Raw genomic sequence first — 12511 nt, forward strand, 5'->3', positions numbered from 1 at the left:
TGCCTGCGCAAACGCTCGATCAGACATGCCACCGACGTCGTAGAGCGCTCGAACGTGAGCTGTCGGAACGCGCAAAACCGCCATCGCCACACGCGCAGTCTGGTTTGACTTCCGGGCCCCGCTCGCACGTCAAAGGCCGCAGCGGTCGAGAGAGGATGGCGTGAACGGGAAGGCGGCCCCCAATGCGTGTTTTGTGTGTGTGTGTGTGTGTGTGTATGTGTGTATGTGTGTGGCCCCGTCCTGGCCGAGGGCCCGCACGCCTAAGAGCGTACCGACGCAAAAGGAGGAAAAGAAGTGTTTTTGGGCCTCCCCGTTTTTAATTGCCTACAGGAGCTTTGTGCGGGCAGCAGGCTGAGGTCGATCCGAAGAGCAAGGCCGCAGCGCGCTTGATTGCACACTGCGTACTTCACCCACGATCCGCCCTTGCCTTGAGAAAACAGAACACCGTTGGCTGGGGTGTTTGTCGACCTTTTTTTTTTTTCTCTCTCTCTTCGATTTTCCTCCTTCTTTTCGCCTGGCCCATCGGTGCTAGCACGCGCCGGTGGGTCGTACAAAGACCGTTGTTTACTGTGTAAGATTGTACTTTGTACGGGCGGTGGTCGGGCGCGGGAAAGCTTGATACGTCATCTGCGCCCTTTCGCGACGACGTTCAGGCACCGGAAAAAGGTCTGATTACGATGGCTAGCCGGATCCGGAGCTCGCGTTGCTCTTCTGTTGATATAGCGGGCAGCAACTAAGCATGAACCAACGTCAAGCGCGAGGTTCTCCACCAAGGCTGACGTGCTGCTTGGGCTGCCAAGCAAGGTGAAAGCCTTCACGCAGGGACGATCAGCTTCTGTTCGACTCGTTCTTGGAAGACGTATCACGGATCCTCATCAGATCCCCGATGAAACGCCCGGGTCGATCAGGTACGCCACGCTGCCCACAACCTCCACAGCAGGATCGAACGAGAAAAGAAAGAAAAAAAAAAGAATTTGCAACGTAGCGCCCGCGCACGTCGCCGTGCAAACGACGGGCTGCAGCGGTACGAACCATGAGCGACGACTCGATCCTGTCGACAAACACGGGCAATGGGCTCTTACATGACAATCGGCATCACGCGACACCCTAACGAGTGCGATTTCAATCAGTGCCCGTGTCCGTGACGTTTCAATTTCGGCGCCCGAGTCCGCGTCTATCGAAAAGTAAATGGCCCGCACGGATGGCGATCAGCGTGGTTCGCGAGTGATGAGGGAAAGCAAGCGCCAGTTCACGGCCAAGGCAGCAGCAGGCTTTTCGATCTTGCTCTGCTGCCAATAGGACATCGTGGTGTTGGGCCAATGGCAGTCCGCTCATTTGGAGCGAAAAAGGAAAAGAAGAAAAAGTTTTTTTTTTCCTTTTTTTTTTCCTTTTTGGCGTCCGGCAGCTTGGATCATGCTGACAGGAGCTGTGTTCCTGGACGTATATCACACGTACGATAATGCGGACGAACGCGGCGTGAGTCACTGGCTACTGTTCACGGCGACGCCTTCTGGTGGTGAGCCCGTGGACCAACGACCCCGCCTTTTGGAACGCGTCGGCGAGCCAAAACAAAGACGGGTGAGAGACGCGTCGTGCATGCAGACGAGGCGGATGCCCAGTCGGTGACGGGCAGGATGCATACGATGAAACTGCAGCATGACGAAAGGAAGCGTGGTGAGCAGCGCAGGCTGTCAAGGAGCTTCAGAGTCGAACGATGGCGCGATGCTACGGCTGGCTAGCTCTCGGCTCCTGGGACGAGAGGGAGAGGGTGGCCGTGGACTGTGCTGTCGAGCGACTGGGAAGGGCGCCCATGTTTCAGCTAGAGAGGAAGGGAAACGCGCCCGTTGTTCGGCGGTGCGCAGGAACAAAGAGAGAGAGAGAGAGCGAGAGAGACAGAGAGAGAAAGCAGATGGACGCAGAGCGAACATCATTGGCACCTGTTTCTACAAAGCGCTCCTGCGCGTCGGAGAGAGGAGTGGGGCGTGATTCACATCAAATATAGCGATCCGAGGCTACAGCACGGCGGTGATAGGCCAGCGTCACACCAGACGTCGCCGGGCTGGGCCCGTGGGCAGGCCTGTGGTCCCGTCCAGCTCAGCTGTTTCTGTCCTTCTCAGACCAGCACGCCGCCGTGCTCGCCGAGCTGGCTGGCGCACTGGCTCGCTAAGGGGGGGAGCCGGACGCCAGAGCCTCCTAGCTTCAGCCTTATGTGAGGAGCCGGAACATTAACAAGGCGCGTTGCTGGCGAGGTAATCTCCGGCGGCGACGTAGAGCCGCGAGCTAGATGGCCACGGGGAGCGCAGCGCGAGTGTGTGTGTGGCTGCGAGCGGGAGAGTGGGTCGTGGTGGTCGTGGTGGTCGCGGTGCTGGAACTGGTGTTGCCCGTGGTGGACGGCGTGGGCGAGGCACGAGGCAAGAAAAGGAGAAGATCCACGGGCTCGATGACGACGGTGGAAGCCAGCGGCCAAGGCAGAGCAGGTTACGGAGCATGGAACAGGCTGGGAGACGACGCGCGAGACCAGAGACGGCGCGGTGGCTCTGGCGCACGAGAGAGCGCGATCTGAGCCGTGCCAGCCAATCAAGCCGCCGGGGCCGGGCGCGTTTGCGTGCGTTGGCAGCGCCTGCAGGCCTCAGCTCCGGCGCATTGCGTCGGCCGGGGATGACGGGGCCCAGAGCGAGCTGGTGGGCGGCGGCGGGCAGAGTAGAAGTAGCCGCGGGCGGGAGCAGGACGGCCAGTGCCAGCGACGCCAGTCCGCCCGAGCGACTCCCTGCACTGCTGCTGGCCTCGCTGCGCTCTCTCGCTGCGACACACGCTGGTCCCCCCCCCTGCGCCCGCTGCATCTTCGGCGCCCCCCCCCCCCAGAGGAATCCTGGAGCGCAGCCCGGCCATTCTCCCTACGCTCCCAAGTCGCTTTCCTTCCTATCTTACCAACGCTGCGGTACACTACTACCTCCAACTCCGTCTCCTCCTCCTTCTCCTCCACCTCCTCCACACGTCCATCTTCCATCTTCGTCTACGCCACACTGGCCCTTTCTCCCTTTGTTCTTCTGTGCCTTTGCTGCGCTTCGACGCTTTTTCAGAACCCAATCCGCTCCTCTACTTCGCGTCCACAGATCCCCTCAGTCACTCGCACTTCATCAGCCGTGCACAGTGCCTCTCGCCCCCACGACGTGCTTTTCAACCTGGTACGGACAAGAGCCCCCTTACGCCTCCTGCGTCGCTCTCCGGCGACTGCGTGTATCTGGAGGCCGCTTGCCTGCGGTGTTAACCGGCGTTCAGGCTTCGACCCGCCAGAATTGTCTCGCCCGTGACGAATTGAGCTCTTGAAAGCTCGCTCAGTCCCAACCCGAACCCCTCCGGAGACACACACCCTTACACAGCGACACCACAGCCTTGTCAGCGATCACAACAACGTTTCCGACGCGTCATTGCGCGTGCAGGACCTCCATTCATCGCCTCCAAGCTCTCTCGGCACCGCTGCGATGACGGCGACGCGTCGAGCACCCCCCTTGCAGATTTTTCAGGACCCCGTCGACGCCGTCGACGACTTCGGCTCCATCCAGCATCGCCAGGCCGCGTTTTTCGACTCCAACTCGCCCCAGAACATGTCGTTCGATCCATCATACACCGTGCCCAGCGGTCTGTCGCCCGTGAAGACGAGACACCACTCCAGCTCGCCGCCGGCCAAGGCCCTGGCCGACAAGACGAACCTCAACACCGTCGTCTTCCCACCTCCACCAGACTTTGGTCTTGCCACCGACTCGCCGATAAAGCGTGGTGCCCCGGCGTACGAATGCCCTCCCATCACAGACGAGCGTGGAATGCCGCTACAGCCCTATCAGATGCGCAACTACAAGTCCGTCAATCCACGGACGGACGCCGCCGCGATGGACAAGGAAAACGTGCATGGCTCGGCCGCGCCGAAGATCAGACATCAGGGTTCGGCCAGCGTCTCACTGCCACCGAAGAAGTCGACGCTCAAGAGACGCATGACCGACAGCGGGCCACTCTCTACCGTTAGCACCAACGGTGCCGGCAAGAAGCAGAAGACCGAGTCCGTCTCTCTCCCAGCCCCGGAGGACATGCCCATACTCGAGGACGACGGCACGAAGCCACCCTACAGCTACGCACAGCTCATCGGCATGGCCATCTTGCGCTCCCCAAACCGCCGCCTGACTCTGGCCTCCATATACAACTGGATATCCTCAAGCTTTTCGTTCTACCAGGCCGGTGACGCAGGCTGGCAGAACAGCATCCGCCACAACCTGAGCCTGAACAAAGCCTTCTACAAACAGGAACGTCCAAAGGATGACCCGGGGAAGGGTAACTACTGGGCCATCGTCGCAGGTATGGAGGGACAGTTCATGAAAGAGAAGCCGCGCCGAAACACGCTGCCGTCAGAAAGCAACTCGTTCACATACCCAAATCCAAACGAGCTCCCGCGTCCGATGACGTCGTCGTCCAACGCAAACCTTGCGCTCGACTCGAGCTACGCAAAGAAGACGGACGCGACCAAGTTCGGCGACGAGACTGAGCTGTCGTCCGACGCGACGATCCCTGCGTCGGATCCTGCTATTCATGAAGGCATCGACCCCCCAGCGGAGGCGCTGATGCCACCACCGTCACGTACGTTTCGATCGTCTTCACCGCCGGTGGATATACGCTCGTCGCCGCCGCCAGTGCCCGAACGCGAGGACACTCCTCCCCGGCCGGTCAGACAGGCGCCCTCCAGCCGGCCTTCGGGTGGCCGGAAGCGCAAGTTCGGCGGTCTTGGAGACAGCGGCTATTACTCATCGATCGAGTCGTCCGCCACACGCAACGTGCGCTTTCTAACCTCGGAGGTGGATCGCGATCACCCTGCCATGAAGCGTGGCCGCGCCGAGGAAGAGATCAGGCGTATGCGCAGCTCCTCCATTGACGTGAGTCCGAGCAAATTTGGCACGTCTAGGCTCGATGCACCGCTCGCCTTCGTCTCCTCGTCGCCCTACAAGAATGTCGACGCAGCTGGCAATGCCCTTCAACACGGCCCACTCACCCCAGCAGTCATCTTCAAGAAGCCGGCGCGACCTCCCATGTCTGTCTCTCCCGGAACCAACCTCAGGAATCATCGCGAGCACGTACGTAAGCTCTTGGGCTCCCCAGACAAGAGTTCCATGGGCATATTTGAGGACAAGAGCCCGTTCAAGATTCCCGACGTTGAACTTCCAAACACGTCAGCGTTCGAAATCTTCTCCAACGACAACGGCACCGACGCATTCTCCGGCGTCTTCGATGTCTTCGCCGACGAGGAATTCCTAGGCAGTTCACCGCTCAAGTCGACGAAGCGCCCACGCCTTGACCGCAGCTTGACCGCAACGGACGCTCTTCACGACGTGTTCGGCGGCAAGCTAGCCAGCCCCTTTGACGAAAACGACAAGCCAATGTCTGACTTTAAGACGAAGCTGCTCGGTTCTCCCGCGCGCATCGCTTCGCCCGTTCGCTCGTCCAACGGCAGCACGTCGCCGATCAAGCGTAACCAGCCCCGTTCGCATCCGTCTCCCATGTCCACGCATCACGGTCTTCTTCAGACCATGACGCTGCCAGAAATCCAGGAGGAAGACGACTTCATGTTCGCAACGGTCAATTTGCCGTCGGACGACTCGGACGGGCTGGACATTTCGAGGGGATTCCAGAAGATCGGAGCGAAGGCTCCTGCTGCGGCCTCTGGTTCCACGTCCGCGCCCCGTGCGAGCGGGCACACCGGTACCACCACGCATCTTGCGCCTCCTCAGGGTGCCTGGATGAAGAGCTATGGCTCCCCGAGCAAACCGCATCCAAATGCGAGGGCGAGTGCACGTCCAGGACTAGGACGGAGTGCAACCAATCTATTCTGACGGCGCTCCGTCTCCCATTCGTATAAACGTCAATTTCCTGTTCAATGATTTGGCTGGACACGCTCATTGTTCTTACTCCTTCCTTTCTAAAACGGCCCCCTCCTTCTCAATGTCTATGGCGATTTTGGAGAACCCCTCCGAGACCGCTAACGGCTGATTAATGAATGTAATGAACGGACACGAATGTATACGAGCACGAGAAAGAGAATTAGCCCGGCTTCACAGCAAAGAGGCCCACGATCTCTCGATCGCGATTTGGTTTGTCGAGGTCTTCATGGAGTTCTTTTTCTTTTTTTTTTTTTTTTAAATACAACCACATCATCCAGGGTTTCCTTGTTCCTTTTTTCATTGAGACCTTTCGTAGGACGTACGTGATACCTGGGACGGTTGGGCGGAAACTTTTCATGGCGTTTGTGCTCGATCTGGATAAGGGGTCTTTTTTTCTCATGGCTCCAGATGAGCTTTTCTAATGTGGCGAACGTATGTCTGGAGAGAATGGCTTTGTAGGACGATCCTGCGCTCCTAATTTGGCTGAACAGCGGCAGTATGGGAAAAAAAACTGTAACCTTTTCTTTTTAGAAAAACACTCAGGTGGTTGTCTACGAGGACAGAAAGGAATCTAAGTATATCAATCGTCTTTTAATCTCATGACACTTTTCTCTGAAAGCGGTTTCTGAAACTTGGTGCGCCTAAGCATTGTAAAAAAAGAGACGTTGTGACTTTGCCGAACCCCCCCCCCCCCCCCCCTAGGCGCAAAGACGACGGTACATGCATATGTTGCTGAACTTTACACACGGCTTGGGAGGTAGATGCGCTACATGCAGAGACAAACATGATCAAAAGACGACAAACGGAACACAAAAAACGTCTACAGCTTGCTGATCTTGGTCGCGGTGCCGACCAGGCCTTTTGCCTCCTCGACGAGGCCCCTTGCGATCTCTGCGCTGGGCGCCATCTCCTGTCCGACCTCGAAGGCCTGTGCAGAGGAGGCCTGGCGCTGGGCGTAGCGCGCGGCGATGCCCTGGAAGATGATGGCGTTTCTGAACATGGCGAAGGCGGTGCCCCAGGGGATGTCCGGGGCGGCGTCGTAGCCGGACACGCGGGAGTACAGGGCGATGTTGTCGGCGCGGGTGGGCAGGCCGACGAGCAGGGTGGAGGGGCGGAACTGCTCGCGCGAGTTGCGGCGCGGCACGTACGTGCGCGGCGTGATCGTGTACGGCTCGAGCAGGCAGCAGAGGTCCGACAGCGGGTGGCCGACGGTGGACATTTCCCAGCTGTTGCGGCGCGGCGCGGGGACGTCAGTCGTTTGGCGCTTGCGAGGACAGGAAAGGGGGAGATTGGGGAAGGATGGCGTCGCAACGGGAGAGAGAGAGAGAGAGAGGGAGAGAGAGAGAGAGAGAGAGAGAGAAAGAAAGAGCCAAGACTCACTCGAGGATACCAATCACCCTGGGCTCCGTCTTGTGGTAGACCAGGTTGTCGATCTTGAAGTCGCCGTGGACGAGCGTGCCCCTGTCCTTGGGCTGGGTGGCCGGGTTCTTGAAGAAGTCGACGAAGTAGTCCGAGTGCGGGACCTTGCCGACGGGCTTGCCGGTCTCGACGTCGGCGACGGCGGCCTGGGCCTCGTTCAGCGTCGAGAAGGTGGCGATCTGCCTGTTGTAGAAGCCGGTCGGCTTGCCGTACGAGCCCAGGCCGATGCTGTTGGGGTCGATCCTGTGCAGCTTGGCGAGGGTGCGGATGGCGTCGTTCCACATCTCGCGGCGCTCCTCGGGCGAGACGTCCGGCATGTGCGGCTCCTCGAAGATGCGGCCGTCCAGGAACTCCATGATGTAGAACGCCGACCCGATCACGCCGTCGTCCATGCACAGGCAGTACGCCTTGGGCACCGGCACGTCCGTCTGCTCCAGCGCGTGGATGATGCGGTACTCGCGGTCGACCTTGTGCGCCGTCTTCGAGATCAGCTTTCCCGGCGGCTTCTTGCGCATCACGTACTTGCGCCCGTCCCGGCCGGTGAGCTGGTACGTGGGGTTGGACTGGCCGAAGCCGAACTGCTTGATCTGCAGCGGCGTCTTGATCTCCGGCACGTTCTCGTCGATGTACTTCTCCAGCGACTTGAGGTCGATTGGCTGTCGAACGGGGCCCGCCATGGTTTCTTCCTTTTTTTTTTTTATTTTTTTTTCTCCTTTCCCAAGCTCCTTCTGCTTCACTTTGGCCTGGCGAAGAGCTGGACCGCGGAGCCAAAGTCGTGAGGCCAACCTTGTTGCTGTTGGTCGCAGAGACGGATGGACAGAGCGAAGACAGGTCGTGTGCGACGCAAAAGAGACCTTCTCGCCAGAGGAATAATAAGGCGGTTCGTTCGTTCACTCGCCAGAAACAAAAACAAATCCGACTCCGCGTCGTCGAGGTGTGTCGACCGCGGCAACGGGTCTTACAGCCATTTGCACACACGGCCGTCCCAGGAGCAATACAGCAGAGGCAAGGCGTCTAGGCGCGCTTTTCCGCCGGGTCGCCAGCCAGCTGTGAGAGTCGCCGAGGATGAAGCACGATGTGGGGAACGAACTGAATCATTGCGCACGCCCCAAACGGGGCATGGCGACGTCGAGCTGCAGACCGAAGCGCTGCCTCCGCCCGGAAATCATCTTCCAGACAAACGCCGGGAGAACACTTCGTCCTGCTCTGCCGTCCTCTCTCGTTCGCCCAACACGGGGCCCCTCCCCTCTCTGCTGTCGTCTGTTTGACTCAAATCGCGGGCCACTCCCCTCCACGATGCTGTCACTGCTTGGAACCCTGCCCAGCGGACTTGTAGAGCCCGCCTGTCTGCTCGCCTGGTGGGGTCGCGGGGCAGAATAGCGTGCGCGTGTACGCTGAGTAGGAATGGCGTTCCTGACCTTCGCGTCTTGATGTCCGGGAAGGTCATGAGGAGAGCGACAGAGGGTTTTAAAAAAAAAAACCACAATTGATCGTCTCCGTTTTTTCTTTCTATTTTAAATAGGCTCGCACACATAGCTGCGTCTGCTTTCCGTCCTCGCCATTCTCGCCGTCTCCCCTTCACAGTCGCTCTGGTTCAGCCTCTTGCCCCCACCCCCTCCCGCCTGTCTGGTCTCTGTAGTCCAAAGAAGAAGAAGAAGAAGAAGAAGAAGAAGAAAAAGAAAAAGAAGAAAAAAAATGCCTGGACACCACGCTCTCGTGTTTGGCGCCAGCGGTATCACTGGCTGGTCTATCGTGGACCAGATCTTGAAGGGATATCCAGATGCGAACACCTTCGACAAAGTCACGGCGTTGACCAACAGGCCTCTGAGCAAAGAGGACACGCTATGGCCGGAGAGCGACAAGCTCCAGCTCGTCAGTGGCATTGACTTGAACACCGACACGCAGGAGGCGCTGGACGCGGAGATGAAGAGCAAGATCAAGGACATCGACACCGTCACGGAGGTGTACTTCTTCGGTGTGGAGAGCTTTGCGTGATGCGAGCGGTCGAGAGCTAACGTGTCGCTAGCGTACATCATGGACCCAGATCCTGCAAAGGAGATTGCCATCAACATCAAGCTGCTCGAGCGAGCCGTAGTGGCGGTGGAGAACCTGTCCAAGAAGCTCAACTTCGTCGTGCTGCCCACCGGCACGAAGAGGTACGGCGTGCACCTCATCGACGAGTTCCCGTTCAAGAACGACCTGCCATGCAAGGAATCTCTGCCGCGCATCCCGGAGCCGTACGCGTCCCAGATGTTCTACTACAACCAGATTGACACGCTTATTTCCCTCAGCAAGGGGAAGAGCTGGACCTGGTGCGAGATCATCCCCGACGTCATCGTCGGCTTCGTGCCGAACAACAACATCTACTGCCTGGCCCAGCACCTGGCCCTGTACCTTTCGCTGTACCGGCACCTCAACGGCGAGGGCGCCGAGGTGCCCTTCCCCGGCACGCCGCAGTCCTACAAGATCCTTCACAACGACAGCTTCCAGGACGAGATTGCAAAGTTCTCCATCTACGCCTCCCTGAACGGCCTCGGCAACGGCGAGGGCTACAACACGTCCGGAAGTGCCACGCCACACTCGTGGAGCCAGAAGTGGCCCGTCATCTGCGCGTACTTTGGCCTCAAGGGCGTCGACCCCCCCGCCGACGGCAGCGCTCCGCAGCCGTACAACTACGTGATCGACCACAAGGACGAGTGGGAGAAGATCGTCAAGGAGAAAGGCCTCAAGGGCGGACGCGTCGGAAACGACCGCAGCTTCGGCGGCTTCCCCTACTTCATCATGACGTACGTATTTCCCAAAGCCCCTGTGTGCCTAAAAATGAAGAGATGTGGGGGGAGGGAAAAAAAATATCGAATGAAAAAAAAAAAAAAAAGAAAAGAAGAAACATGGAGCAGTACGCGTCGCTAACTCCGGCATAGCATGTTCAACTTCGACCGTCACGTCGACATGTCCAAGACGCTGAAGGCGTGGGGCGACAAGGCGGAGGAGTTCGACATCAAGCAGTCTTGGTATACCGTCTTCGACCGGTTCAGGCAGGCGAAGATCATCCCGTGAAAGGAGAAAAAAAGTGTGTGTGTTTGTGTGAAAGAGAGAGAGAGAGAGAGAGAGAGACGAAAGTAAAGAAACGAAGGGCCGGTCTAGGATATTCTTTTTTTTATTCGGGCACGTGTAGATACCACTTGCATTTCCGAGTCGTCCGGATCATTCTTCTTCCTTTTCGACCTTCCTTTTGCCCCCTCTTTATTTTTCTTTTCTTTTTCTTTCTTTCCTCTTTACAGAAGCGCGGATGGGTTTTGATCCAGCTACGGTCTATATACAAGGGGGGGGGGGGGGGGGGGTTCGATTTAGCAGTATGGCAGAGCAAAGATATCATGAAAAGAGAAAAAAAAATAATACATGAGAGCGATGAAATTTGCAGTGGTTCGAATTTCCCCTGCCCCCGGCTCTTACGGCGCTGGTGCCGGGGTGTTTTTTTTTTGGTTTGTTTTTTGTTTTTCACTTTGCCGTTGCAGAGGTATGTTGGATTAGTACTCGATGCCTCCGTACGGCACGTACTTCACGCCCCATTTCTCGCACAGCTCCTTGTGCCTCTTCACGTAGGCCGCGTGTCGCTCCTTGAACGCCGGGGCCGTCTTCAGGGCGTCGCGTCCGACCTGGTGTCTGTGTGCGGCGTCCGGCCCGTCGGCGAGACGCACGAAGCGAGCGTACGTCCACATCTGGGGCAGGGCGGTGTGCTGCGTGAGGCCCTGGCCGCCGTACATCTGCATGCACTCGTCGATGATCTTGGCGGCCTGGATGGGGACGAGGATCTTGCTCTGCGCGATGGCGTACTTTCCAGCCTTGTTGCCCATGATGTCCATCGTGTCCGCCGCGTTGAGGACGACGAGGCGCATCTGGTCCAGCTCCAGGCGCATCTGCGCGAGGCGCTCGATGTTGCTGTCGAACTCGCCGATGAGCTTGCCCCGCGGCTTGATCTTTGGGTCGATGGCCCGGATGAGGGCCAGCTCGTACGCACGCTCCGTCTGCCCGATCAGACGCATGCAGTGGTGGATTCTTCCGGGGCCAAGCCGGCCTTGGGCAATCTCGAAGGCGCGGCCGGGCCCAAGGATGATGTTCTCCTTCGGCACCCGCACGTTCTCGTATACGTACTCGCCGTGTCCCTCTGGAGCCCAGTCGTAGCCCATGATAGAGAGGTTCCGCTTGATCGTGAGGCCGGGAGCGTCGGAGGGTACGATGAGAGTAGTGTGACGCTTCCACGGGTTCGGGTTCGTAGGATCCGAGCAGCCCATGAGAATGAAAATCTTCATCTCCTTGTTGTAGGACACGTTTCCGTACAGCTTGCGCCCGTTGATGATGACCTCCTTGTCCGTGATCTCCATACGACAAGCAATGTTGGTCGCATCGGACGCGGCCACGTCTGGCTCCGTCATCGAGTAAGCGGAGGACATCTCACCGTTCATGAGCGGCTTGAGCCACTTTTCCTTCTGCTCATCGGTGCAGTATTTGGCCAGAAGCTCGATGTTGCCCGTTTCTGGGGCATGGCAGTTCATCGTCTATCAAATCGTGTCAGCCGAGTTTCTTTTGCTAGGCACGAATCAAGAACGAAAGACGTACCTGCGCCGCCCAGTAGCAACGACCCATGATCTCCGCGCAGCACGAATACTCGAGATTCGTCAGGCCAGGGCTCTCCTTGAAGTGATTCGGCAGAAAGATGTTGAAAAGACCAGCTGCCTTCGCCTTTTTCCTCAGCTCGTGCATCAAAGGTGGAGTTGTCCATCTATCCTTTTCGATTTGCGCTTTCATGATCGGTTCGGCAGGGACACACTCTGTCTCGACCCAGTCGTACACTTTTTGGATCATTTCAATGGCTTGCGGTCGGAGCTTGGCCTTGGTCCATGGCGGAATCCGCTCAAAGGCAGGATTGCCCTCCATCTTGATGGAAGTCATGACGTCGGTAACTATGGAGGAAGAAGATGGCAATTGCGGTTCTAAACACGTACAGAGCGGATTGAAAGCTGAGAAATATATCCCAGCTACGATCCGAGATTATTTTTCGGCGTTTTAGGGCCCGTTCGATCTGCATCTTGGTGGAATGATTCGTGGTGTGGAGCTGCAGAGTCGCGCCGAGGGGCAAGGAAGTCTTTCTCCGCATCCCCAGATCAGCCACG

At 58.1% G+C, this 12511-nt stretch overlaps 4 protein-coding genes across 4 annotated transcripts; 2 read left to right on the plus strand and 2 right to left on the minus strand.

Annotated features, from left to right (window-relative positions):
- The first annotated feature begins 2862 nt into the window (after positions 1-2862).
- Positions 2863-6186, plus strand: PV09_00091 (uncharacterized protein). The gene is made up of 2 exons (XM_016352768.1): positions 2863-3185; positions 3280-6186. The coding sequence occupies exon 2, from the start codon at positions 3483-3485 to the stop codon at positions 5871-5873; it is 2391 nt and encodes a 796-aa protein (XP_016219025.1). The 5' UTR covers positions 2863-3185; positions 3280-3482; the 3' UTR covers positions 5874-6186.
- Positions 6187-6620: 434 nt separating this feature from the next.
- PV09_00092 (uncharacterized protein) lies at positions 6621-8330 on the minus strand. The gene is made up of 2 exons (XM_016352769.1): positions 7302-8330; positions 6621-7147 (listed from the first exon to the last, which is right to left on the minus strand). The coding sequence occupies exons 1-2, from the start codon at positions 8015-8017 to the stop codon at positions 6742-6744; spliced, it is 1122 nt and encodes a 373-aa protein (XP_016219026.1). The 5' UTR covers positions 8018-8330; the 3' UTR covers positions 6621-6741.
- Positions 8331-8991: 661 nt separating this feature from the next.
- PV09_00093 (uncharacterized protein) lies at positions 8992-10653 on the plus strand. The gene is made up of 3 exons (XM_016352770.1): positions 8992-9315; positions 9367-10126; positions 10262-10653. The coding sequence occupies exons 1-3, from the start codon at positions 9036-9038 to the stop codon at positions 10395-10397; spliced, it is 1176 nt and encodes a 391-aa protein (XP_016219027.1). The 5' UTR covers positions 8992-9035; the 3' UTR covers positions 10398-10653.
- A 13-nt stretch (positions 10654-10666) lies between these two features.
- Positions 10667-12483, minus strand: PV09_00094 (uncharacterized protein). The gene is made up of 2 exons (XM_016352771.1): positions 11958-12483; positions 10667-11896 (listed from the first exon to the last, which is right to left on the minus strand). The coding sequence occupies exons 1-2, from the start codon at positions 12288-12290 to the stop codon at positions 10868-10870; spliced, it is 1362 nt and encodes a 453-aa protein (XP_016219028.1). The 5' UTR covers positions 12291-12483; the 3' UTR covers positions 10667-10867.
- Between the last annotated feature and the right edge of the window lie 28 nt (positions 12484-12511).

Source organism: Verruconis gallopava (assembly GCF_000836295.1).
Source record: "Verruconis gallopava strain CBS 43764 unplaced genomic scaffold supercont1.1, whole genome shotgun sequence".
NCBI lineage: Eukaryota > Fungi > Ascomycota > Dothideomycetes > Venturiales > Sympoventuriaceae > Verruconis > Verruconis gallopava.

What these genes read in the sequence shown, in the direction of transcription:
- PV09_00093 (XM_016352770.1), top strand. Translation starts at nt 9,036, where the DNA reads ATGCCTGGACACCACGCTCTCGTGTTTGGCGCCAGCGGTATCACTGGC. An exon ending in CACGGAGGTGTACTTCTTCG is followed by an intron (nt 9,316 to 9,366) that starts GTGTGGAGAGCT and finishes ACGTGTCGCTAG; the next exon opens with CGTACATCATGGACCCAGAT. An exon ending in TTCCCCTACTTCATCATGAC is followed by an intron (nt 10,127 to 10,261) that starts GTACGTATTTCC and finishes ACTCCGGCATAG; the next exon opens with CATGTTCAACTTCGACCGTC.
- PV09_00094 (XM_016352771.1), bottom strand. Translation starts at nt 12,290, where the DNA reads ATGACTTCCATCAAGATGGAGGGCAATCCTGCCTTTGAGCGGATTCCG. An exon ending in GTTGCTACTGGGCGGCGCAG is followed by an intron (nt 11,897 to 11,957) that starts GTACGTCTTTCG and finishes ACGATTTGATAG; the next exon opens with ACGATGAACTGCCATGCCCC.
- PV09_00092 (XM_016352769.1), bottom strand. Translation starts at nt 8,017, where the DNA reads ATGGCGGGCCCCGTTCGACAGCCAATCGACCTCAAGTCGCTGGAGAAG. An exon ending in AGGGTGATTGGTATCCTCGA is followed by an intron (nt 7,148 to 7,301) that starts GTGAGTCTTGGC and finishes GCGCCGCAACAG; the next exon opens with CTGGGAAATGTCCACCGTCG.
- PV09_00091 (XM_016352768.1), top strand. Translation starts at nt 3,483, where the DNA reads ATGACGGCGACGCGTCGAGCACCCCCCTTGCAGATTTTTCAGGACCCC.